General features: G+C 37.5%; 1 protein-coding gene across 5 annotated transcripts in view; it reads left to right on the top strand.

Moving 5' to 3' along the window:
• Positions 1–27,366, top strand: part of MAGI2 (membrane associated guanylate kinase, WW and PDZ domain containing 2) — a 1,505,066-nt gene that overhangs the window by 1,114,723 nt on the left and 362,977 nt on the right. For all 5 annotated transcript variants that reach the window (XM_060414641.1, XM_060414642.1, XM_060414643.1 and 2 more), the window contains exon 7: positions 18,108–18,165. In XM_060414641.1, coding sequence (XP_060270624.1) covers positions 18,108–18,165 — 58 coding nt within the window. The remainder of the gene's footprint in view (positions 1–18,107; positions 18,166–27,366) is intronic.

Consider the following 27,366-nt stretch of genomic DNA (forward strand, 5'->3'; position numbering starts at 1 on the left):
GACTCGATGGACGTGAGTCTGGGTGAACTCCGGGAGATGGTGATGAACAAGGAGGCCTGGCTTGCTGCGATTTATGGGGTCGCAAAGAGTCGGACACGACTGAGCGACTGAAGTGAAGGAAGAAGGTTTTCAGTCTGCAGCCTCCTACTCTGGATCCAGCTTCTTCTGCAAGCTTTCCCTCTTACAAGCCCATAGACCAAGATTTAGGTACTGCTCTATCTCTAAACAAGACCTTGTATCTTGAAGCAAAATCTCATTCTTGCTCCCACAAAGGCAGCAAAACTTGGATAGATTGTCCCCTCTGTGTGTGTGTGTGTGTGTGTGTGTGTGCTTAGTCGCTCAGTCGTGTCTGATTCTTTGTGACCCCATGGACTGTAGCCTGCCAGGCTCCTCTGTTTTACTGCTGCAAAAAATACCTGTTTTCACTTTCCGCATTTTTATAGGCTCCCTGCTGCAGTGACTTTACATTCCAAATGCCCAGTGTCCGTAATAGCACTAAGGCTGTTAGGATTATACGGAATGGCAGAGTCCCAGAATGAATGGATCCCACCTCTGCAGCCTCCGTAATGCCCGAAGGTCCCAGAGTGAAGGTCCTCTCCAGAGATCTGTGCCTTCCCCCCTGAATTATTAAATTCTAGTCTTCCATAAGTCAGAGATTAATGTTTGCCCAGCCCCATAACTAACTCTTGAAACTTAGTTATTGCAGCTTTTTTTGATCATGATGCTCCTAAACTCCAGACCCACTGGATTTCCCAATACAGAAGGTATGAGAACTGAGATAAATTAAGCCCAAGACCCAGAAACCAGTATCCTAATGCTTCCTATAAAGAAAGCATGCCAAATTGTGTGACATTATAAATACATTTGTTTACCTACTGGATCTTTGCACAATTAAATGTTAGTCTATAATTTCTCTAAAATTTGAGTTTTTGGAGTGATTAGCAATTTCATATACAATTAGGGTCATTTGCCTTTTGTTTGTATTTAATTTGAGGCTTTTTCTTATTAAAAAAATAATAAACATTGACATGGACTACAAAGAACTTTTCTCAAAAATGTCTTTCTTTTTCTTATCCCTTCAACTTGATCATCTATGCTCATCTCTTACAGTTAAACAGTTTCTTTAGTTGGCGGTTCACCTTCTGGTGTACCTTTTCCAAAAGCATGGAAATCTTTTTATTTAGCAATACATTCCACAAGCCACCATGTATTACATTATAGATATTTCCTTCATTAGTTTGACTGTTATATAGTATTACATCATGGGTATGTGTACCATGTTCATCTAACCAGTCATCTTGCTTGGATATTTTGCTAGGAAAATAACACTGCAAGAAATAACCTTCTGTGTTTGATTTTGTGCATTGTTAAAGATGCAACTTTAAAGAAATTTCTTAGAGATTGTTGAGTCAAAGAGTAAAGTATTTCTGGTTGTGTTAGTTATTGCCAAATTCCTCTCAATAAGGGTTGCACGATACTGCCCATCCACCAGTACTGTAGGGGAGGGGTGCAATTCTTGCACAATCTTGCTTGCAGAATGCGTTGCCAAGCTTTTGAATTTTTGCTGATTTGAGAGCTGAGAAATTGTATCTCCATATAGTGTTAATTTGTTAAAGGAAGTTGGGCATCTTTTCATGTATAAAGGACATTTGTTTATACATTTTGTGAACTGTCTATTCCTAACTCTTACACATTTTTCTATCAAGTTAATGGACACAGGTTGTTTCCATATCTTGATTATTTTAAATGGTGCTGCAATGAATATAGCGGTGCCTATAACTTTTTGAATTAATGTTTTCACTTTCTTCAGGTAAATACTCAGAAATGGAATTGCTGGAACCTGCAATAGCTCAATGAGGACTCTCCAGACTATTTCTCTTTGTGGTTGTACCAATTTACATTATTACCAAAAATCCATGAGTTTTCACTATATATGTTACAAATATTTTCTCAGTTTATTATTTATCTTCTAATATTGATTATGGTGTTTCAGAGATTCTTTTTTGCTTTTGTATAGTCAGATTTGTCAAGTTTGAGTCAGGTTAATACAGCCTTTGCTGCTGCTAAGTCACTTCAGTCGTGTCCGACTCTGTGCGACCCCATAGACGGAAGCCCACCAGGCTCCCCTGTCCCTGGGATTCTCCAGGCAAGAACACTGGAGTGGGTTGCCATTTCCTTCTCTAATGCATGAAAGTAAAAAGAGAGAGGGAAGTCGCTCAGTCGTGTCCGACCCTCAGCGACCCCATGGACTGCAGCCCACCAGGCTCCTCCATCCATGGGATTTTCCAGGCAGGAGTACTGGAGTGGGGTGCCATTGCCTTCTCCGAATACAGCCTTTACTCACACTCAATTTATAAATAACCCTTAGTACTCATATTATTTTTCTCTGGGACCACTTTTCATAAATTATATTTTTCTAAGAAGTTATCCATTTAATTTAGATTTTCAATTTTTTTAGCATAGGTTTGTGCAGACTTGTGTTTAGATTGCTTCCCTTTTGTCACTCTTTTACTTTGTTGTATATGACTATTAAAGTAATTATTTTGCTGATTTTCAAAAGAAACAGTGCTTCAATTAGTATTATTTATTTTTCCATTTTCTACTACATAAAGTTTTGCTTTTATCATTTACAGTCCTTTTTTTATATTTTGTTTTGTTTTTTCCTTGGAGGGATTACTTTTTCTAGCTTTTGGAATTGGGAATTCACTTTTATTTCCGTTTTTCCATTTATGTATGTGTGTATGTGTGTGTATATATATAGGTATATATGTGTGTATATATACACACACTATAAAATTTCCTCTGATCACTGTTTCTTTTCTACAGATTTTACTACTGTTTTCACTCTCATCACTTTTAGAAATTCTACAATTTAAGTTTATATTTCCTCTCTGATGCATGAGTGAGTTAGAGTTTTTTTAAATTTCTAGATGAAAGTTTTTAGATTTTATGATTTTATTATTAATGTCTACATTTTACTGCATTAGGGCAAAGATTATTGTTTGTGTTATTTCTGCTTTGTAGAATTTAAGACTTTTGTAGTCTAATGTATAGACAGTTGTGGGGAATGACCCATGTGTAGTTGACAAGAATGTACATTCTGTTATTGGGGTATAAATAGAAAAAGAGATGAGAGAACCAAAAGATTTGCCTAATTAATTTTGCTGTATTTAGCTCTTATTTATCTTACTATTGTCAATTTTGACCTAACGTAAACTGGAGTAGTCTTAAGTATTTGTTGTTAGTGTATTTCTAGTTTTCTTTGTAACTCCTGTAATGACTATTTTATGAAGACAATTTGTATTATTTTCCATGCAGATATTGAAACTAGTGTGCTTTCATTATGAATTGTGACTGTTACTGTTATAAAATAGGATTTCTTATCCTGGTTAATGCTTTTGACTTCAATCCTTGTAGCAGGTCTCTAATCCCTGCTTCCTTGTTTATTTTTTTTCCCCATTTGTCTGGCATGCCTTTGCCCAGACCTTTCTATTTAGCCTTTCTTTATGAGCTAATTAGAAAATATGAACAAGAAAGGCAAATTGCATTCCTTCGTTTTCACTCTGTCCTACTGTTTTATGTTATATTTATTGACCGTATCATGCTATACTGACTGTATTTGTCTATATAGTCTTTTGTTTTGGAGGGGGAGCTATTTGTTTCTTTCTTTGGTATTTAAAACAAGTCTGTATTTGTTCTAATGTTTGCCTTTATGCTGATATCTTTTATAAGGCCCTTGTTCTTTTGTTAGCTTTAAATGGTATTCTGTGACTCCTATTACCAAAGCAGCCATAAGTGAGATCACTGGTCATTCTTTCCTTTTTAATATTCTCTTTCTTAATTGATTTATTTCAATAATATCTAAACATGTAATAGTTTCATATTATTCTGATGGCTCATATGGTAAAGAATCTTCCTGCACTGCAGAAGACCCAGGTTCAGTGACTTGATTAGCAAGATCCCCTGGAAAAGGGAATGGCTACCCACTCCAGTGTTCTTGCCTGGAGAATCCCCATGGACAGAGGAGCCTGGTGGGCTACAGCCCATGGGGTCACAAAGAGTTGGATATGACTGAGTGACTAAAATATATGTGTTATTCTAACATCCTTACTCCTACCTTTGTTCTACACTTAGATCCACAATTAAATATTTTAGATGGTACTGCTAGTCCTTGCTCTAGTTATCTCTTGGTTGAATTGTTTGGTTTAATTAAGATAAATAGGCTTCTCTGGAAGGGTTCTTGAATTAAGTATTCCTTGAGTTCCTGCATATCATAAACTCGTGTGTGAGTGTGCATGTGTGTATGTGTGCTTACACATATGAACACATTAATATTTTTGATTGGCTGGATTTAAAATCCTTCCTAAAGGAATTCAGTCCTGGGTGTTCATTGGAGGGACTGATGTTGAAGCTGAAACTCCAATACTTTGGCCACCTGATGCGGAGAGCTGACTCATTTGAAAAGACCCTGATGCTGGGAAAGATTGAGGGCAGGAGGAGAAGGGGACAACAGAGGATGAGATGGTTGGATGGTATCACCGACACAATGGACATGGGTTTGGGCGGACTCCGGGAGTTGATGATGGACAGGGAGGCCTGGTGTGCTGTGGTTCATGGGATCGCAGAGTCGGACACACACAACTGAGTGACTGAACTGAACTGAAAACCCTTGGTTCACTAATTCTTTCAGACTCCTTAAAATGCTGCTTCACTGTTGTCTAACTATGTATATTATTCCTGAGATGTAAAACTTTGATTTTTTTTATTTTAAGGAACTTATCTTTTATCCAGTTTTCCTCTATATCTGAAGTCCAATGGCTAATTGATGTCTTACAATTGATTGTTCTAGGCCAGTGTTCAATATAGAGACATATGTAGTAATTTTATTTCTGGAAATTCTTCTGGATTATAGTTTAAAGTATTACTTCTATTTTTTTATCCTTTATGTATTCCAGTTATACATTTACTGGATTATCTTTGCCTGTCTTCTATATTAGTGACTTCTTTCTGATTCATTTTACCATTTATTTTATCTTATTTTGCTTTCTTAGCTATCACTGTGTCTTTCCTCAGTGGTCCTTATTTTATTTCCGATTGACTTGATTCTCTCTTGGGCACCCGGTAATTTAGTTTTAATTTCAGAGCTTCTTTTTCTTACTCTGTATTCTATTTTAATCAACTCTTCTTTAGTATCTTTCTGTCTTTATCCATTTCTGGTCACAACTTTTAAATTTCTAATTCAAAATGTTGTTTTGTCTTTATAAATGGTTGTTTGAAAATATCTTGAGATTTCATTACAGTTGTCTCATTTGTGTTTTTGTTATGTTTGAGGAAAGAGAGTGATTTTTATTAGAAACATTGCTTTGACTCTCATTTCTGATTTTGTATGGCAACTTGGGCTTCCCTTGTGGCTCAGCTGGTAAAGAATCTGCCTGCAATGCGGGAGATGTGGGTGCAATCCCTGGGTTGGGAAGATCCTCCAGAGAAGGGAAAGGCTACACACTCCAGTATTCTGGCCTGGAGAATTCTATGGACAGTCCATGGGATTGCAAAGAATTGGGCATGGCATCACCGACTCGATGGACGTGAGTCTGAGTGAACTCTGGGAGATGGTGATGGACAGGGAGGTCTGGCGTGCTGCGTGCGATTCATGGGGCCGCAAAGAGTCGGACACGACTGAGAGACTGAACTGAACTGAGCGACTTTCACTTTCACTTTCACTTTCACTTTCATTTTTCATGGCAACTTTGTAGGAATATTATCTACTTTGTATGTATTTTTATTTTTTTCCTGGACCAGCAATAACGATTTTATATAAGCAAAAATAAAAGATTTTGGTGGATTACTACATTCTTAGTTCATGAGCACCCTCTTCTGTTTATTTTGTGAAATACTAATGTTTTAGTAGATGACATCTTTTTTTTTTTTCAGCGATAATGGTATGTCTTAAGATCTTGATTCTCTTTTTGTTTGTTTCTGCAAACACAACTTCTTCCACACTTTTTTTCTTTCATAACCAAATTTCCAAGGGCCATTTCCTCTATTGACTTCGTTTCCCTCTTATTCTTAAGAAGTACCTTCCTAAGACTCCATCTTTCATTCTTCTCACTTTCAAACTCCCTTTTTTCAATTTCCCAATAGCTGTGTTCTGATCAACAAGGCCTGTTAGCATTTTCCAATTCAGAACAGAAATTTGTCTTTCTGAGGGTGGTTTTGTCTGTCTTTCCATCCCTGAGCTCCTTCTCCCTCTCTTTTCTGCTGCACTCTCCACCTGATTTTCTCATCCAGAATGAGCTCTTGAGTTGACTCTGATGCATTAGTGTTGTGTCTCCACTTAATGTACTTTTTTAAGTTCATAGCATTTTCTTTCTCCTAATTATGTTGTGGGCTTCCCTGGTGGCTCAGAGGTCAAGAATCCGCCTGCCAATACAGGAGACACAGGTTCGATCCCTGAGCCAGGAAGATCCCCTGGAGAAGAAAATAGCAACCCAACCAGTATTCTTGCCTGGGAAATCCCATGATCAGAGGGTCCTGGTGGGCTACAGTCCATGGGGTTGCAAAGAGTCAGAAACAACTTAGCAAGTGAACAACAACATTATATTGTGGATATGGTTTCTGCCTGGTTGTATTATTCTCTTACTGGATATTTATTAGTGGATAGATTAAAATTTAGATAGCAACCTTTACATTATAAGAGACCAGTATGTTTTTATAAAGAATTTTATGTGAATGGTGATCATAAATAGATAGATCAACAGATGGATTAATCTAGACTTAAAGAAATTAAGATTTATAAAATTGTAATTTTCTATATTTCATGAGTGACTAAACTGAAATTAAGAGGAAACTGGATATATGTATTTTGAAGTCCTAACATGTTGTTTCTAAAATCCTTCATTATATCCAGACTTTTCTCCAGAGCTCTAGGAAATTTTTTTTAAAAGCTCACCTATTACATTCATCATTTTTTCACCTTCTAGTGCAGCTTGCAAACTTGAACTCTGTATAACTCTTTCTGAAGCTTTACCAGACAGAGTCCTTTATTGGGTCACGCCTTTCTGCCGCCACTTCTGTTACCATCTCAAATAGGTTACTCTGCCATCTTTAAGTTAGCATTGCAAAGTGTGCGCATCTATATTTGATAGTCTTTTTCCAGGTAGAAAAGGGACCCTGAATATCCGCATTATTGAGCATATATTTGTTTATATAATCTGTTAGGAACAGCATATGCATTTTATTTTTTATAAATCAGTCAGTTTAGTCACTCAGTTGTGTCCAACACATTGCGACCCCATGGACTGCAGCATGCCAGGCTTTCCTGTCCATCACCAACTCCTGGAGTTTGCTCAAACTCATGTCCATCCAGTTGGTGATGCCATCCAACCATGTCATCCTCAGTCATCCCTTCTACTCCTGCCTTCAATCTTTCCCAGCATAAAGGTCTTTTCTAATGAGTCATTTCTTAGGCCAAAGTACTGGAGTGTCAACTTCAGCATCAGTCCTTCCAATGAAAATTCAGGACTGATTTCCTTTAGGATTGCCTGGTTGGATCTCCTTGCTGTCCAAGGGACTCTCAAGAGTCTTCCCCAACACCACAGTTCAAAAGCATTAATTCCTCAGTGCTCAGATTTCTTTCTTTATTGTCCAACTCTCACATCCGTACATGACTACTGGAAAAACCATAGCTTTGACTAGATAGACCTTTGTCGGCAAAGTAATGCCTCTGCTTTTTAATATGTGGTCTGTTTGTCACACTTTTTTCCCAGGAACAAGCATCTTTTAATTTCATGGCTGCAGTCACCATCTGCAGTGATTTGGAGCCCAAAAAAGTAAAGTCTGTGACTGTACCATTGTTTCCCCATCTATTTGCCATGAAGGGATGGGACCAGATGCCGTGATCTTAGTTTTCTGAACGCTGAGTTTTAAACCAACTTTTTCACTCTCCTCTTTCACTTTCTTCAAGAGACTCTTTAGTTCTTCTTCGCTTTCTGCCATAAGGGTGGTGTCATCTGCATATCTGAGATTATTGATATTTTTCCTGGCAATCTTCATTCCAGCTTGTGCTTCATCCAGGTCAGCATTTTGCAAAATATATATGCATATAAGTTAAGTAAGCAGGGTGATAATATACAGCCTTGACATACTCCTTTCCCAATTTGGAACCAGTCCATTGTTCCATGTTCGGTTCTAATTGTTGATCTTGACCTGCATCCAAATTTCTCAGGAGTCAAGTAAGGTGGTCTGGTATTCCTATCTCTTGAAGAATTTTCCACAGTTTGTTGTGATCCACACAAACACTTTAGTGTAGTCAATGAAGCAGAAGTAGATCTTTTTCTGGAATTTTCTTGCTTTTTCTGTGATGCAGTGGATGTTGGCAACTTGGTCTCTGGTTCCTCTGCCTTTCCTAAATCCAACTTAAACATCTGGAAGTTCTTGGTTCATGTACTGTTGAAGCCTCGCTTAGAGAATTTTGAGCATTACTTTGCTAGCATGTGAGATGAGTGCAATTGTACGGTAGTTTGAACATTTTTTGGCATTGCCTTTCTTTGGGATTGGAATGAAAACTGACCTTTTCCAGTCCTGTGGCCACTACAGAGTTTTCTAAATTTGCTGGCATATTGAGTGCAGCACTTTCAGAGCATCATCTTTCAGGATTTGAGATAGCTTAACTGGAATACCATCATCTCCACTAGCTTTGTTTGTCATGATGCTTCCCGAGGCTCATCCGACCTCACACACTGGGATGTCCCGCACCAGGTGAGTGAACACACCATTGTGTCTATCTGAGTCGTTAAAACCTTTTTCGTATAGTTCTTCTGTGTATTCTAGCCACCTCTTCTTGATATCGTCTGCTTCTGTTTGGTCTATACCATTTCTGTCCTTTATTGTTTATCCCAGCTTTGCATGAAATGTTCCCTTGGTATCTTTAATTTTCTTGAAGAGATCTCTAGTCTTTCCCATTCTATTGCTTTCCTCCATTTCTTTGCATTGATCACTTAGGAAGGCTTTCTTATCTTTCCTTGCTGTTCTTTGAAACTCTGAATTAAGATGGACATATATTTCCTTTATTTATTTATTTATTTATGGGTACTTATTTGGCTTGTTTCTGGCTTCTATGGCTATTTATTTATTCATGTCTATTTACTTATTTATCATATCTTAGTTGTGGTGCACAAGATCCTCCTTGCTGCCTGTGGGAGTTCTCCTTATGGAACGTAGTCTCTTTCTTGCAACGTGCAGTCTCCAGAGCATGCGGGATCAGTAGCTGTGGTGTAGGGGCTCTCTAGCTGTGGCACAGGCTTAGTCACCTCATGGCATGTGGGACCTTAGTTCCTCAACCAGAGATCCAGTCATGTCCACCATCCTGGAAAGCAAATTCTTAACCACTGGGCCAGCAGGGGAATCCAGAGCTTAACACTTTGCACTCAATGTGGTCAGATACATTAATGAATGGATTTATTTGGAATTTGTTTGTGCCATTGTATGTTTTATCAACAATCCCATGAAACTGTGGTCAGTACATTTAAAATCAATTATAATACTTTACAGTACTGGGGTAATGAAATACTCAGGTTGAAACCAAAAGTAGCCAAATTAAAAGTTACTATCATGAAACCACATGAAAACATGAATTAAATGCCAGTGCTGTAAAATGCAAATCAGCTAGTTCTCATTTCCACTGTAAAAATGGTTTAAAAAAAAAAAAAAACCTGTCCTATACTCAGCCCTACAAATGATGATTCCCTAGCCTATAGTTCCACAATATTAACTGGGTTTGTGTTGTAAACATTCTCTGAGAAAGATGAAAAAGAGAACATAAAGAACCAATTTCTGTTTTCATTTTGACTCTAAAGTTTGTTGCTTTATTTGTTCATTTTCATCACTGAATGGAATAAAATTATCTGGTAAAGAGGAGCAGAAAGATCTAGAAGGATACACCCTCAACCTTCTATAGGGAAATGAATTTGTGATTAATGTATCATTCTTTTATGGATTTTCTTAAAAACTAGAATGTTTTCAGAATTTATGTTTATAATTATACTCCTTGGGAACAAAAGTTAGGTGACTTTTCCAGAAAAACTTAGTTATATTTCCCAATTTATATACTATGCGTATGGCAAAAATCTAATAAAAATATAGGAAAAGATTTTAATATGAATATAAGTTATCACTGGAGTGAGCGGTTTTCTACCTGGGGAAATTTTGTACGTTTCTATGTTCTCTTGTGATGTCATCACCTCTAAACCACAATAGCAAGAGCCTCAATTTTTCAAAAAAGCCAAATCCAATTAAAATAATCTAGCACTGAAGGAAATAGGCCCACATTCTGGCCCTTGTTCCTGTCCCCAAAGTCTTAGTACTTCGTATGCTTTCTAAATTGGTCTACCTCCTGGCTTCATAAGCTGCCCACCAGGATGGGCCTTCATACAACCCTCATGAATTAGCATAACCTATGCTATGACCCTTACAAGATTCTGCCTCCCAGGAAATGAACAAAACCTGACTTCACATTTTGAACTCATATTACTGAATTTGTATCTCTAGGATTCAAGATGCAGCAAACCCTTAGATGTGAACATGGTGTTAATATTTACCTAGTTTTTCCAGTGATAGGCAATAGGAAGAAAAAGTGAAAAATAGTCAAATTAAAAGTTACTTTCGTGAAAATGTCTACAAAAACTCAACATAAAATAAAAGAAGACTACAAATGCAGAAATATTATATTCTCACTTTGTTTAAATATTTAATGCTATCCAAATTAATTCAGTGTTATATATATATGATTGAATGCTAATAAAGTATGAATAGAAGTCATCTAATCAATAGTGAGAGTTGGTGAAATAGCTTTTTTTTACTTTTGGAAGTATTTTCGATTTCAGAAATAGTAGAAAAAAATAGTACAAAGTGTTTCTGTGTACCTTTCACCTCACTTCCCCTAGTAGTAAAATATTTCGTAAGTACAATTATTGAAGTCAGGAAATTAGCATTTATATAGATTAGTTCCCTGGTGGCTCAGCTGTTAAAGAATCCACCTTCAATGCAGGAGACCCCAGTTCTATTCCTAGGTTGGGAAGATCCCCTGGAGAAGGGTTAGGTTATCCACTTGAGTATTCTTGGGCTACCCTAGTGGCTCAGATGGTAAAGAATCCGCCTGCAAAGTGGGAGACCTGGGTTGGGAAGATCCTCTGGAGGAGGGCATGGCAACCCACTCCATTATTCTTGCCTGAAGAATCCCCTGGACAGAAGAGCCTGGCAGTCTACAGTCCATGGGGCTGCAAAGAGTCATGCATGACTGAGCGACTAAGCACAAACTAGTACTAGTCTATACCTTATTTAGCTTTTTCTAGTTGGTTCACTAATATCCACTTTCTGGTCCAGGCCCAATCCATATCCTATTCCACATTTAGTCTTTGTGTCTCCATAGTCTCCATACATTGTGATGGTACCTAAATCAATGTTTCTATTTCATGACCTTGACACCTTTGAAGAGTATTGGCCAGTTATTTTCTAGAATGTTCCTCCATTTGAATTATCCAAATGTGGCTCTGTATCTCCAAAAGGGAAACATTCCCCCAGCTATATCTGATTATTATATAAGTGAATTCTTGACCTGAGAACAACCATTACAGTGATCTTCCAGGCTAAGTAACTTGGATTTATTTTGAATAAAATGAATTGGATTATTGAATTAGGGAGATGGTAGGGGAGGTGATAGAGAATCAAAGTAGTGAGATAGTGTTTCTTATACCTTTTCAGTATTTGGGCCCCATTTCCATAGTGAATACTATCCTTGGATTCTACAAGTTTCCCAATTGTAGCCTGAAAAGTGCTCTATTTTTTTAAATTAATTTCTATTGGAGTATAATTGCTTTGGGCTTCCTAGGTGGCTCTAGTAGTAAAGAACACACTTACCTGTGCAGGAGACATAATAGACCAAATTCAGTCCCTAGGTTGGGAAGATACCCTGGAGGAAGGCATGGCAATCCACTCCAATATTCTTGCCTGGTGAATCCCCATGGACAGAGGCGCTTGACGGGCTACACTCCATAGGGTCACAAAGAGTCAGACGTGACTGAAGTGACTTAGCCCACACACATGATTGCTTTACAAGGTTGTGTTAGTTTTTCTGTACAGCAGTGTGAATCAGTTATGCATATACACATATCCACTCTTTTTTAGATCTCCTTCCCATTTAGGTCACCACAGATTTAGAAGAGTTCCCTGTGCTCTATGGTAGGTTCTCATTAGTTACCTTGTTTATCCATAGTGGTGTATATATGTCAGTCCCAATCTCCCAAATTTTCCCACTTTTCCTTTCCTGCCTTGTTAACCATAAGTTGGTTCTCTAATTTGGGACTCTATTTCTGCTTTACAAATAAGATCATCTTTACCATAAAAAAATGGTTTTTTTGAGCTAGCATAAAGGAGTCTCAGTTTTCTGCAATGAAAATGACTTAACAAATAAATGATAAATAAACAAGAATTGGGAAAAACAAGTAAATAAAAAGTATAACATGATCAGTTCAGTTCAGTTCAGTCACTCAGTCATGTCCGACTCTCTGTGATCCCATGAACTGCAGCACGCCAGGCCTCCCTGTCCATCACCAGCTCCTGGAGTTCACCCACACTCACATCCATCGACTCAGTGATGCCATCCAGCCACCTCATCCTCTGTTGTCCCCTTCTCCTCCTGCCCCCAATCCCTCCCAGCATCAGAGTCTTTTCCAATGAGTCAACTCTTTTCATGAGGTGGCCAAAGTACTGGAGTTTCAGCTTTAGCATCAGTTCTTCCAAAGAAATCCCAGGGCTGATCTCCTTCAGAATGGATTGGTTGGATCTCCTTGCAGTCCAAGGGACTCTCAAGAGTCTTCTCCAACACCACAGTTCAAAAGCATCAATTCTTCAGTGCTCAGCTTTCTTCACAGTCCAACTCTCACATCCATACATGAACACTGGAAAAACCATAGCCTTGACTAGACAGACCTTAGTTGGCAAAATAATGTCTCTGCTTTTGAATATACTATCTAGGTTGGTCATAACTTTCCTTCCAAGGAGTAAGCGTCTTTTAATTTCATGGCTGCAGTCACCATCTGCGGTGATTTTGGAGCCCAAAAAAACAAAGTCTAACGCTGTTTCCACTGTTTCCTCATCTATTTCCCATGAAGCGATGGGACCAGATGCCATGATTTTAGTTTTCTGAATGTTGAGCTTTAGGCCAACTTTTTCACTCTCCTGTTTCACTTTCTGCCATAAGGGCAATGTCATTTGCATATCTGAGGTTATTGGTATTTCTCCCAGCAATCTTGATTCCAGCTTGTGCTTCTTCCAGCCCAGCATTTCTCATGATGTACTCTGCATAGAAGTTAAATAAGCAGGGTGACAATATACAGCCTTGATGTACTCCTTTTCCTATTTGGAACCAGTCTGTTGTTCCATGTCCAGTTCTAACTGTTGCTTCCTGACCTGCATACAGGTTTTTCAAGAGGCAGGTCAGGTGGTCTGGTATTCCCATCTCTTTCAGAATGTTCCACAGTTTATTGTGATCCACATACTGTGGCAAAAACCAGGCAGAACTAGATGCCTCTTTAATTTTTTATGCTATCGTAGTTTTACTAAGCTTATATGACTGACTGCAAGTTAAACTAGACATTTGCACAGACATTTGCAGAGTGGATTACTATAAGAATATCTAATCACTGAATTTTCTCCATGGTGCCATGGCCTGAAGAAAATCTCAATTACAACAGTTCTTAATGCAGCATTAACCTTGCTGATCTCAAGTGTTTATTTTTCTCTGTTGCATAGTATATGTTATTCTTTCATTAGTGTGACCTTAATCATCTGTAAATTTGTCAGATATTATTAGATACAGCTTTCTAAATAACCTAGGACCCAAGAGCTCCAAGCTGCATGCTTGTTCGGTAGGGCAAATAGTACAAAATTGGAAATTCTTTTTTGTCATTTGTTCCCTTAATTGTAAAAAGAAGTAGTCTTTTTTAACACACTAATTCAATTCCAAATAACTTACTTTTCACAATGAAAGATAATTCTTAATTTTTCATCGTATAAATGTATACTTCTCAGTTAATAATCTTGTTATTATTGTTGTTGTTATTATAACAATTATTACGTATTATGACTTGTCTTCTTATAAATGAAAAAAGGCTTGTAGTTTTTTTGTTAGCATTTTAGCGTAGACCTTTCTTTGCTTTTCAGAAAGAAATCTTTGTGTGCACACATATATGCACATGCATATACATATATGCATACACACATACATTCATATATATGTACATACACACACTAACACCATTTTAAACATTGGTTGTAGATTTTTATACTCATTCTGTCATATTTACAAATGAACCAATATATGTATCCTATTACTTGTTTCTTGTAAAATCCATCCATCAATCCTTTGCAAGCATTATAAATGAAATGATTGGCAGCTCTTTGGAACAAGTTAGAGGTACAGTGTATCATTTTGTTTAAAACTGTGAGTCAAGTACCACTTAATAGTTCATCTTAAAATATAAGTATTTATAGCATAGAATTTTGTTTAGGAATTAATAATCTCTTTTGGAAATATGACATAAGGAAAGAAATTATGTTATTATCTTATGAAGTGCAGACCAGATTTCCCCCCAAGTCCTGATGACTACTTCATGATGGAAAATGGGAAACAATACCAAGGAATTCTTCTCAGAACCTTTGGCATTGTAAATCCAAAAAGATAAAGAATCAGTGAACTCTATACTTTGGGGATACATAGCTTAGAATTAGTAATTTACACCCCCCCAAAAAAAAGAGCCAAAGATAAGGAATAACTGAAGAAATGGTTTTACACTATAAAAGTTTTTTTTTTAATTTGACTTTGAAATGCTTCCATTTGACAGCACCTTCAAGTAGGACTAGTATATATAAATGTTATACTTTTATGTATACTTTTATGTATACTTTTATGACTTCATGTTAGACTTTTACTCTGAATATTAGTAAATATTGTTTTCCTTATTTTTATACACATGGGGTGATATTAAACCTATTTTATGTATGAATCCATATATTCAGCCTTATTAATAATAAATACTCATAATATCCGGGCTTCCTGTAGCTCAGACGGTAAAGCATCTGCCTGTGATGCAGGAGACCAGCGTTTGATCCCTGGGTTGGGAAGCTCCCCTGGAGAAGGGCATGGCAATCCACTCCAGTACTCTTGCCTGGAGAATTCCATGGACAGAGAAGCCTGGCGGGCTACAGTCCATGGGATCGCAAAGAGTTGGACATGACCGAGCGACTAATGCATACATGCATTCATAATATCAATTGTCCTCTGTATATTCTTTCACTTTAGTTGCACGCCACTCCAGTACTCTTGCCTGGAAAATCCCATGGATGGAGGGGCCTGGTGGGCTGCAGTCCATGGAGTCGCTAAGAGTCGGATACGACTAACCGACTTCACTTTGACTTTTCACTTTCATGCTTTGGAGAAGGAAATGGCAACCCACTCCAGTGTTCTTGCCTGGAGAATCCCAGGGATGGGGGAGCCTGGTGGGCTGCCGTCTATGGGGTCGCACAGAGTCGGACACGACTGACTGAAGCGACTTAGAAGTAGCAAAACGCACTCAGTAGATATCTGTCAAATGGATTTTTCTTTTTAATAGCCAAACCGTCCAATAGCTTGGGGAATTGGATAAAAACTATCTGGATGGTTATTCTCATTAGTCTAAATTAAGTATTGTTTATGCTCTATTAAACAGAGTGCCTAAACTCATATCTGAATTGGCTAAGGTCTCTGGAACCAAAGTACAGAGCTTTTAAATCCTGTATGATTGTTAACATAAGATGAGTCAGTGCATGGAAAGTCCATCAGTACCTGGACTTACTAAATACTCAGTAATATTCTTATTACCATTTTGAAAGAAAAATTTCTTAAGGTGCTTCACAATTTGGTGTTATATGTTACTACTCCTAGTATCTTATGTTAATCCATTACTAATCCAAGAATTATTAAACCAGGTCATAGCCTAGATTTTATATAGTTAAAAAAAAATACTTGAAAAATATCTTTATTATTTAGGGGAAGATCCAATAATAGAAACCATAAGGAAATCACTGAGAATTTACCAAATGAAATTTTAAAAAACGTGTTAAAGAGACTGTTCAACAAAATTAAACTCTTAAAAACATGTATGCAACATGTGATAAAGGATTGTTACTCTTCATAAATTAAAAAAACTATTATGAATTGATTTATAAAAGCAAGAAGTGTACAAAAGGGAAAAAACAGTCCAAGAATGAAGAAATAAAAATTAATACAACTATGAACTGCTACTTAAAAATAATTTGGTTGATTTTTAAATAATAATGTATAATATTTTATCTGCATATCCAGATTTCAAAAGTTCTAAAAATTGCCTTTTATAAACTCATGTGGCAACAAAAGGTAACCTGATCTGGGCATGCTGGCAGCAAACTAGTGGTAACTGACTTGAAAGGGTCCTTTTCTGTGCCTCTTAGTGAGAATCACATGATTTGGGCTGCCTGAATATTCATGGCTTTAAAAAATTTTAAGTGCTTTCTCAAACACTGCTTGGATTGCTATAGAATAGAAGTCGTTTGCATCATGTTATCCTTCTAAAATCAGAAAAATTATGAATATCAAAACCCCTCTGTCCAAAAATTTTTGGATGAGGAATTGTGGACCTGTATTTAATTTGATGGTACAGAGAACCAAAGTCACTCACAAATTCCCAATGAAGTCATAAATTGGTTTCTTTTGTGAATGGGATAGTAAAATGTGAATATAGATATAGAGATTTATCAAAAGTCACAAAAGTGTGCATGCCCTTTAACTGGAAATCTCTAGGAATTTATCATGGCTAAGTTATTGGGAAAATGATGAAAGACTTAAGCTTTAGTAAGTCCAACACAGGTGACATATCACTGAAAAGTCCCAAATGTTCAATGACAGAAGAATGGTGGGATTATACAAGGCTCTAACCACAACTCACACAGCAACTGTGCCACTTTCAAAGTGATATTGTGCAGTAGCACTCATTCATGTTGAAGATGCCCTCAATATTTGTTAGGCAGAAATACCAGGCTGTAAAAATAATATGACTATATTATCAAATTTCTCTAAAAATTATTTGTCTCTGGATGGCAGAATTGCAAGTGATTCTAATTTTCTTTTTATAACTGTGCTTGTCTATGATGAAAATGTATTACTACTTATAATAATAGAACTTTTAAGTGTCATTTAAACATATTATTAAGTTTGTCAGTACATCTTACTTAGTTTCAAGTTTTATGTATATTATTAATATGTGTGAGGAAAATATAATTCTTCATATTTATAGGAATTAATTATAATGACTTGGTATATTTGAAAACAGTATCATAACACATAGCCTAGTTTTCAGATAGCATGTTTTTCCTTAAAGAAACCTTTATTGTATTGTTGATATTTTAATGTGTGTTATTAAAATTTGCTGTGGAGAATTGAAAATATAAACCATATTGTCAAGGAAAGCACGTTCAGAATTTTAGACTTTTTACAAAAATATACCCAGAGAGGTTATTGGCAGCATTCAAATTCTGACCCATGGAGAGAGAACAGTAAGCTAACCATCTCGAATAGTGGGATATCAATTGAGAATGTGTAATTTCTTTGTTTCAGCCATCAGAAACAATTTGCTATTCTCAGAAATATATTTTGAAATTATAATCTTTATCCTGAAATGCTCCTTTTAACAATACAAATAAATGAGAAAGCTGTGTGCTCTTTCAGGAAAGTGATTTGCCTTCTGCATTGCCTTGAGTGGTGATAACATGATGATGTGCCATTCTACTGCTTGGCATGGGATAAACAACTAGACCCAGCAGTATATCTACAGAGAAGAGAGTTCTGTGTTTAAAGTGCTAATTTCAGTGCTTCTTATAGTTCCTACAATATGCATTTGAAATTTGGTGCTGACTCTGAATACTTTATTCCAGTTTGCTAGACTATTTCTGCAATATATGTACAATTAAATTATATTACTTATTAAAAATAGTGTTACCTGTTACTTATTTACTGAAAGAAACAACTCTTTATTTTTCAGAGCTTCCATATGGCTGGGAAAAAATCGATGATCCCATATATGGCACTTATTATGTTGAGTAAGTCTCTAAGTTTGATATTAACTTGTTATTGATGTGTTGTGAAATTGTGTTAGTATTCCATTTATTGTGCATATGTGGCTAACAGTCCTTTTATTCCCCTTTCATCTTACTTTGAAGTACCCACAAAAACTCTAGCCGCACTAGCTAGCTGTCTCTTGCCTCTCCAGCTGGCTAATTTGTCATACTTTCCCTTTGACTCGTGATTCTAAAACACCAATTGGAAAAGTGTCTTTCACACTGTCCTCTAAATGAGTGATAATTAAAGATATCAAAGTAAATGCCCTTCATTTTGCAATCAGAATGTTGGGAGCTGACTAGTTGTGCAATAGTGATGTTCTATTAGACCAGATTTCAAAGTCAGTTAAATGAAGCAACCATATTTTTCAGTTGAGGGATGGAATAAAATTCGGATTCCTTTGTCTTTTAAGGCCTCATTTTAAATCAGGAGGGTTTTTCTTGTAAATTGGACTTCTATCTATTGGAGGTCTCAGCATAATGAGTTACCACTCTCTGCATCCTTTTATTCAGGATGAAGCCCCCATTAAGGATTCAATTATATACACATCTTTCCTTAGGAAAATCAAGTAATATTCAGTAACTTTCAGTAGTTATGTACATGAGTTACTTTTCCAGAACCCCTTTTCTGATAGACAGTTTTTAAATCTTACTTATTGCATCATGTTGTGAATGTTATTTGGGTGAATAACAAAACCTACATGCCCAAGAAACGCAGAGGCTGAAACACTAAAGATGTTCGCCCTCTCCATCAAGATCTAAATCTCTTTCCTCCAATCATATTCTGTTAACAATAATAATCTAGATGGTAGGTCAATGGTTACAAACTAATGACATCATTGCTAAATTATTTTTATAGCCATAGTCAAACTGTTACTCGGAGAAGGCAATGGCACCCCACTCCAGTACTCTTGCCTGGAAAATCCCATGGACGGAGGAGCCTGGTAGGCTGCAATCCGTGGGGTCGCTAAGAGTTGGACATGACTTTCATGCATTGGAGAAGGAAATGGCAACCCACTCCAGTGTTCTTGCCTAGAGAATCCCAGGGATGGGGGAGCCTGGTGGGCTGCCATCTATGGGGTTGCACAGAGTCGGACACGACTGAAGCAACTTAGCAGCAGCAGCAGCAGCAAACCATTGCTGAGCTTTTACTAAGTGTCAAGCCCTTCTCTCCACTGGGGAGGTGCTGATGAGGACAGCCTGTGTGCTCACGCCCTTGAGCACCTCCTTCGTGAACACTTGTCTTGAGCTATCATCTCGAGTGAATTTTGGCACCACAGTCATTTCCAGTGAAGGTGAATTTACTTCATTTGCCAAATGCAGTTTTCTAACACAGTATCTAAGGTCATGTAGACACTCAATAGATGCAAAAATTAAGATAAATACTTGGAGGTATCACTAATTGCAAAAATAAAGGAAAATCACTTTTAGATGGTTCTAAGGCTTCTAGTCCCATTACATTGCTCATCAATTAAAATACACATATATTTTAATAATACTATAGCTGCAAGTCCTGGTTAATTTTGTCAATGTTAAAAGATTTTCAATAAGTTTTCAGTTCAGTTTAGTCGCTCAGTCGTGTCTGACTCTTTACTATCCCATGGACTGCAGCACGCCAATAAGTGTTATTTCGTCTTAATTGTTGAATCAGACTATCCCTTGCTTAAACCTATGACATCTGAAATCCAAGGTAGCTCAATGGAAGGAAAGAGAACAGAAGTATGTGACTCGCCAGATCTCATCTGTAATACACTTCCTTACATAGTTTATCAAACAAGAACACTTTCCTAAGGTTAGATATTGGGAAACTCCATAAAAAAGCCATATAGCAAATATTTTAGGGGGCCAAATGGCATCTGTCACAGCTATTCAATTCTGCTGTTGTTGAAAACAACCACAGGTGACACTTCAAATGAATGGGTGTCACTATGTTTCAATAAAACTTCATTAGCAAAAATAGATGGCTGGACAAACTTGGCCTGGGGGGACGTGATTTTCTGACCCTTTCCCTGTTTGAAATCTTCCAATTCTTCTTCCATGTCTTCAACTGCTTTCAAGCTGATTTCCAATGTACGAAACAGTATTTAACTCAAACCTTCCTTCTCTGCTTAAATATCTATCAAAGAGGTGAGAGACTCACAATCAGAAAGCAATAAGGAAAGATCTGATGCTGGTAGTTAAATTATTGAATTGGACATTAGCTATAACCCTAAAAGGAAATGATTCTCAGTATCATTACACTTCATATGGTTTACTTTGTGTTTGTTTTTGCTTAAACTACATTTCTTTCCACTTGCTTTCCTGGTAGCTCAGCTGGTAAAGCAGGAGATACCAGTTCGATTCCTGGGTTGGGAAAATCCCCTGGAGAAGGGATAGGCTACCCACTCCAGTATTCTTGGGCTTCCCTGGTGACTCAGATGGTAAAAAATCTGCTTGCAGTGTGGGAGACCTGGGTTTGATCCTTGGGTTGTGACGATCCCCTGAAGGAGGGCATGGCAACCCACCCATTATTCTTGCCTGGAGAATCCCTGTGGACAGAGGAGCCTAGTGGGCTACTGTCCATAGGGTCACAAAGAGTCAGACACGACAGCCACTAAGCACAGCACAACACATTTCTTTCTACATTTCTCCACTTCGTTTTTCATGTATAATCACCAAAGTCAGAAAATTACTCATAATTTAGTTAGTTATATCTTACATAATTAGATCAGACTAACTTTTAATACTTTTAGATTTCAAGTGATTGTGAGGTCTGAAATGCAGTCATCGTCATTATTGTTTAGTCGCTAAGTCGGGTCCAGCTCTTTTGCAACCCTATGGACTGTAGCCCACCAGGCTGCTCTGTCCATGGGATTCTTCAGGCAAAAATACTGGAGTGGGATTTCCTTCTCCAGGGGATCTTCCCAACCCAGGGATCGAACCCACATCTCCTGCAGTGGCAGGCAGATTCTTTACCACTGAGCTACTAGGAAAGCCTCTGGGTACAATCATAGTGAGTCTAATAGTTTAACTTCCTTCAGGTTGCATCCAATTCTACTATTTGTCATGGCTTTTTCCCCATTACATGATTCCATAGGTATACCAATACCAAGAATTAGGCATGTGTATGTGTATCAGACCAGTCAAAAAACTAAGGTAACTCAGACCTCCAGATAATTTTAAATAGAACTGTATGCCAGTATTTCTTAGAAATGTCTTTTGGAAAAAAAGTCATCGAAATAATTGAAATACCTCAACTTGTAAACGTTGTGTGTTTACATTATATAATGGGTTCTCTGAAGAGCTATCATTTTTGGTATTTAATTGCATACCTCATTACACAATTAGAGGACTGGTTACAAAATATGGAAAACATTCCATCCTCCCACCAAGTGGTAAAAAAGCCTATGCAAGGACTCTAGAAGTCTAACTCAACAGTTACTCTTCAGACAAACCAACAACTAGGAGGAGAAGTTGTAGAGCAGACATCAGCAGTGAATGTCAGAGTGAAAGAAACCCTGTGCCTCTGGCACATTTGCACACTCACTCACTTCTGCCAGCCACAGATAAGCCAATAGGACTCCAGCAGTCAACAGCAGGAAAGTGTTTATGCAACTTGACACTGGAAAACCTGGGCTGAATAAATTTTGACCACTATTGGTAACTTTAACTTATTGTGTCATAATTTTATCCTGGGCAAATCTAGTTTTAAGATTACAGATTTAATATATTTAAAACTCAGAAAAAAATTATCATTATTATCATGTAAGTATCATTGCCTCATGGCATCTGGTCCCATCACATCATGGCAGATGGGAAAAAATGGAAACAGTAAAAGACTTTATTTTCTTGGGCTCCAAAATCACTATGGACAGTGACTGCAGCCATGAAATTAAAAGACACCTTGGGGAAAAAAAGCTATGACAGACCTAGAGAGCATGTTTAAAAGCAGAGACATCATTTTAAAGCTATGGTTTTTCCAGTAGTTGTGTAGGGATGTGAGAGTTGTACCATAAAGAAGGCTGAGCGCTGAAGAATTGATGCTTTTGAACTGTGGTGTTGGAGAAGACTCTTGAGAGTTCCTTGGACTGCAAGGAGATCCAACCAGTCCATCCTTAAGGAAATCAGTCCTGAATATTCATTGAAAGGACTGATGTTGAAGCTGAAGCTCCAATACTTTGGCCACCTGATGCAAAGAGCTGACTCATTTGAAAAGACCCTCATGCTGGGGAAGATTGAAGGCAGGAGGAGAAGGGGTTAACAGAGGATGAGATGGTTGGGTGGCATCATCGACTCAACAGACATGAGTTTGAGCAAGTTCTAGGAGACAGTGAAGGACAGGGAAGCCTGGCTTACTGCAGTTCATAGGGTAGCAAAGAGTCAGACATGACTGAGCAATTGAACAACAATAGTATAATGAGGTAAATTGTCTTAAATTGACATATGGGGAAACTCTGTCTGAAGAAGTTCAGTATTGATAGGAATGGACCCAGGCACTGTGACTGTAGAGCCCAGAGTCCAAACTCTTGCTTGAAATGCATCCCATAAATGTAGTGTTCATAACCTCATGTGATGGTCTGAACAAGCTCACTGCAACTCATCACTGGAGAGGAACAGAGATCTCCCCAGAGAACATCTTCTCCCCGGCTCCCCTCTAGTGGTATCACAGGAGGGTGACAGAGAGTGGTGGTCATATTGCACACAGCCCCACCAGGCTGACTTCTGACTCACTCATTCTGAGGCCCCAACTCCACCACCCATGGCTTGAGAGTGGTCCCAGACACTCTGGCCCCCAAGAGCAAGACTGGAAAGTCCTGAACAGAGAGGATTGCATGCTGTGAGGGCCCCAGCATAGAGATGTTGCCCCTTATTTGGAGCTATAGAGGCAGCCACACAGCTCTGTATTTTGAAGAACAGTGAGGCTCACTCAACATGTTTTCTTATTTCATCTGCAGACAGGACAGACAGACCACATTTCTGCTCAGTTTAGCCACAGAAAGAGGTTAGCCCTATTTTTCTTGACACTAAATCCATAATAGTGCAGGACTTAGCAATGTATTAAAAAGTCCTAAAGTTGCTAACTAGAAATATAACTGTCACTGTTCATAAAGAAAGGGAATTTTTTAATGAAAAAAGTACAAAATGTAGAGTTGAACAGCTGTGACTTTTGTACAAATGTGTTTTTTTTCCTCCTCTTTTGTGAAATTATGTCTGCTGGGTGCATTTTGGTTTCAATGGCAGTTACACAATTTGCTTAACTAGCTCGCCCAGAAGACACTATTTCCTGGAACAGTTTTCATGCAAAGCTGCCTTCTCTGGCACAGACGGAGAAGCAAACCATACAGCTACAGTTAAGATAATAGTGGAGACTGACAGATGTGATTTTCATGTAAAGGTTTTACAAGTTTTCATGTGATGTCACACATCTGCTACTATGAAATGTTACTTGTGTGCAGTTCCAGAATGTATGAAAGATACCATATAATATCTCCAATATAACATTGAATGTGAAAGGAGAATTGCATTCATTTCATGGTTAATGATGAGTATTTGTCATGATGTAGCAAGTTGCAAAGTGGTTAGAGGGGATTTTAAGGCAACAGCATTATCTTAACAATGTTTTTCTCCTTCATGCCTTTGAGTAGTTCTCTAAATATTCCAAGAAAACACTTTTTAAGTTCAGAATTTTTGAAAAGTCAGCATATATGTAAAACAGGTCCAATTAGAAATCAACACAAAAGTATATCCTTTTAAAATCTTGCCTTTTCTTAGAGAATTTTTTTCCTGTATTGAAAGATAATTTTTTCAAACTTTCAATGTTTTCTTCAGTTTTCAAAAATCAGCACACTGTTCTGATGCTTTTAAACAGCTATTTAAAAAAGAATCCTTTCACCAGCTTAACAAACTTGTGTAATAGAAGATATTAAACTAAAATGCACTGTTGAAGTTGCTCAGTTACGTTCTAAAGGGAGCTCTAAATCTTGTCAGTAGCATTTGCTCGTATCAGTTATCACTTAGTGGCCAAGAACACGGGTGGCAGCATTTCACAGTATCACAGGAGGAAAGGGCGGAGGATGGGGATCAGAATGGAGAGAGGGGAAAGGAGAGGAAGAGATTGTATTGTGCATCTATTACATGCCAGTCAGTATTCTAAGTACTATACATATTACTAACTCATTTAATCAAAACAAAACAACTGTGAAGTCTATGTTACCATCCCAATTTTATAGATAATGAAATAGAAAATAAAGATAAAAAGATAAAAATAACTGAGATATAGCTATTTCTACAAGTACTAAATAATAAAGCTGGAATTTGAATCTAAGCAGTCTCATTACACAGCTGGTAAAAGTGAAAATATTCATTGCTCAGTCATATCTGACTTTTTATGACCCCATGAACTGTACTGTCTATGGAAACCTCCAGGCAAGAATACTGGAGTGGGTTGCCATTTTCTTCTCCAGGGGATCTTCCTGACCCAGGGATCTGACCTGGGTCTCCTGCACTGCAGGCAGATGCTTTACCATCTGAGCCACTAGGGAAGCCTTAGCACGTAACACAGGTATGTAGGAAGTGCTGAACAAATGTTAATTATACTTTATCTTATGTATCCCAGTGGCATAGCTAAGGACTGTCCTTTTGGCATTACCTGCTTTTTCAGTTCTTTCTTGATACAGTAGCAGTGTTGGTCACTCAGTCATGTCTGACTCTTTGTGACCCATGGACTGTAGCCCACCAGGCTCTGTCTGTCCATGGAATTCTCCAGGCAAGAATGTTGAAGTGGGTAGCCATTCCCGTCTCTAGGGGATCTTCCCAACCCAGGGATAGAACCCAGGTCTTTTGCATTGCAAGCAGATTTTTTACTATCTGAGCTACCAGGGAAGCCTTTCATGATACAATGCACCCCCAAAAGTGAATAATTCTAAGGATGATTATTTGATTTGTAAGAAACGTATAACTAAATCTCATGGTTAGAGTGTGCCATATTGAATAAAAAATACCATTCCTGGTATTTTTTCCAAAAGCCCACTGAAAATGATGAAGTAAGGACTGCAGAATGTGATATTTCTATGTCTTCCAGAGGGGCTGAGGTTTCAGGGTAATTTCCAAAGAAAGTACTTGTGATGAAAGGATTTATTTAATAACACAGTGATGTTTAAGACACTATTTTTACTTTCAACTACTTTCACATCCATTGTCCCAGAGAATGAGGGAACAAATCTCTGAGGAGTTAAGTGAGTTCTCAACGAGCAGACTCCTAGTAAGGCTGCAGCTATCTGATGCATGGAGAGCTAAGAAAGCCCTTTCAATAGACTAGCTATGTTTTATATTAACATTAACTTTATAATTTATAAAGTGTTCCTCATGTTTATTAAATAAGCATAAATCAATTAACTTCACAGTTCAATGAAGGGAATAAGAATATTGAAATAAACATAAGATATTCTATTTCTAACCAAACTATAGTCAGTTCTTTCTTGCTAAGTTATTAGATTTTTACCTCCTTCTGGCTGATCCAGGTCAACTTCATAGTATGCAGCATCACTCCTTTCTGCCTGGAGAAGACAAGCATCAAACCTTATTATGAGGGATCTCCTGGGTTGACATACATGTTCTTTACACTATGTTAGCATTTCTGATAGTTTGTCACTGATAATTCTTACTTACCACTCTGTGCTACTTACTCATACTATGTAAATTTCAACTGGCTAGTGATCTACTTTGTTAACACTGCACTTCAACCACAGATTGGTGGAAAAACTTATGCTTATTTCTGCTCTTTTTGCCAAAGTCTGTCAAATATTTTTAAACTATGATTCTTTCAAATCAAAATGAAGTCTCATGTCCAATCTCCCTTCTTACTACTATCATACAGTTAAGACCTGGGTATATGCTCCTCATCAACCCTTTTCATGAAGTTAGAGATAATTTTTCATCCTGGAAGGTATTTCCCCATTGCTGATTCATTTTAATATGACCAAAATTTATTTTGTATTCCAGTTGCCTTTCCTTCTCCTGAATGTCTTTTCACCTGAAGGAAAGAAAACTCAACTCTATAATTGGATATATTTTTTTTAGCAACTTTTAAGCTGATAAACTGCCTTATTTTAGCAAATCCTCTGGTTCAAAGTTAAAAAATGTCTTAGGAGCCTAGAAGTTTAAATAGACGTAATTGAAAGTGGACTTTTACAAATAACAATGAGTTAATCACTTTGATAGCAGTTATCTTTTTGTGTTTACAGTTCTAATAATCACTTTTTTGTTTTGAAGTCAGTAATAAAAGACAAAATAATTATTATTCCAGCATCATCTGTTCTTTTCTTTGAAAATGTTAGTGAAGAGTTTAATGTATGTAATGAAAACATGAATGTAATGTAAACTGTTGTTTGTCTTGAAACATTTTTTTATTAATTAAATTCGCCTCTCATTTAGATACTTCTGGAGAGTTTGAACATAACATCTAGCGCATAGCAGGTGAACTGAGGGGTAGAGGCAGCAACATCCCTGAGCCCTTATTATCCCAAGGAGAGATAACGAGAACAGTCATAACTGGAAACACCATTGCGTGCTCCCAAGGAAGGACTATGCTCTCTCCTTCTATTCCATCTTTCCTGTAGGACCGTGAGAACTGGAGAATGGCCATGGTGAAGGAAGGGAGGACAGTCTGCAATTGGGCCTTGCTGCTCGAGGGAGTTTCAGGCAACGTTCTGAGAGGAGTGTGAGCAGGTGGATGTGGGGAGTGTCATTTCTTCACTGAGAGGTCCTAGGGTGCTGTGAAATGTGCTCTCTCTCCTGATGGAGGAGGATCGCCTATTTCTATTCTGTGTAGGTCATTGCTAGGCCAGACCCAGAGAAAACTGCCACCATCTTTCACTGGATAATTCTGTTTGGCTCTTGCCCAGGTAATGTTATAATAACAAGTAAATTATTGTCATCATTCCATAATTTGTGAAATAGTTAGCTTATATAGCTTTTTAATCTCTGTCTGGATTAAATATGTTAGGTTTCTTGTGAATGAACTACAAATTGTCTCCTGCTACCAGTCTGTATCACCACATACTTTGGAGCCATATCTTAGACTAAGTTCTGAAGTTAGCACATGAAGTGAAAAATTGGATAGGGTCAGAATTATCCTAAAAATTCCTCAGCATCCTGTTATGTTGGAGACTAGCATACTGAAACAACATTGCTGTTTTTTCCTTT

The sequence above is a fragment of the Ovis aries genome, chromosome 4 (assembly GCF_016772045.2).
Source record: "Ovis aries strain OAR_USU_Benz2616 breed Rambouillet chromosome 4, ARS-UI_Ramb_v3.0, whole genome shotgun sequence".
In the NCBI taxonomy this organism is placed as follows: Eukaryota; Metazoa; Chordata; class Mammalia; order Artiodactyla; family Bovidae; genus Ovis; species Ovis aries.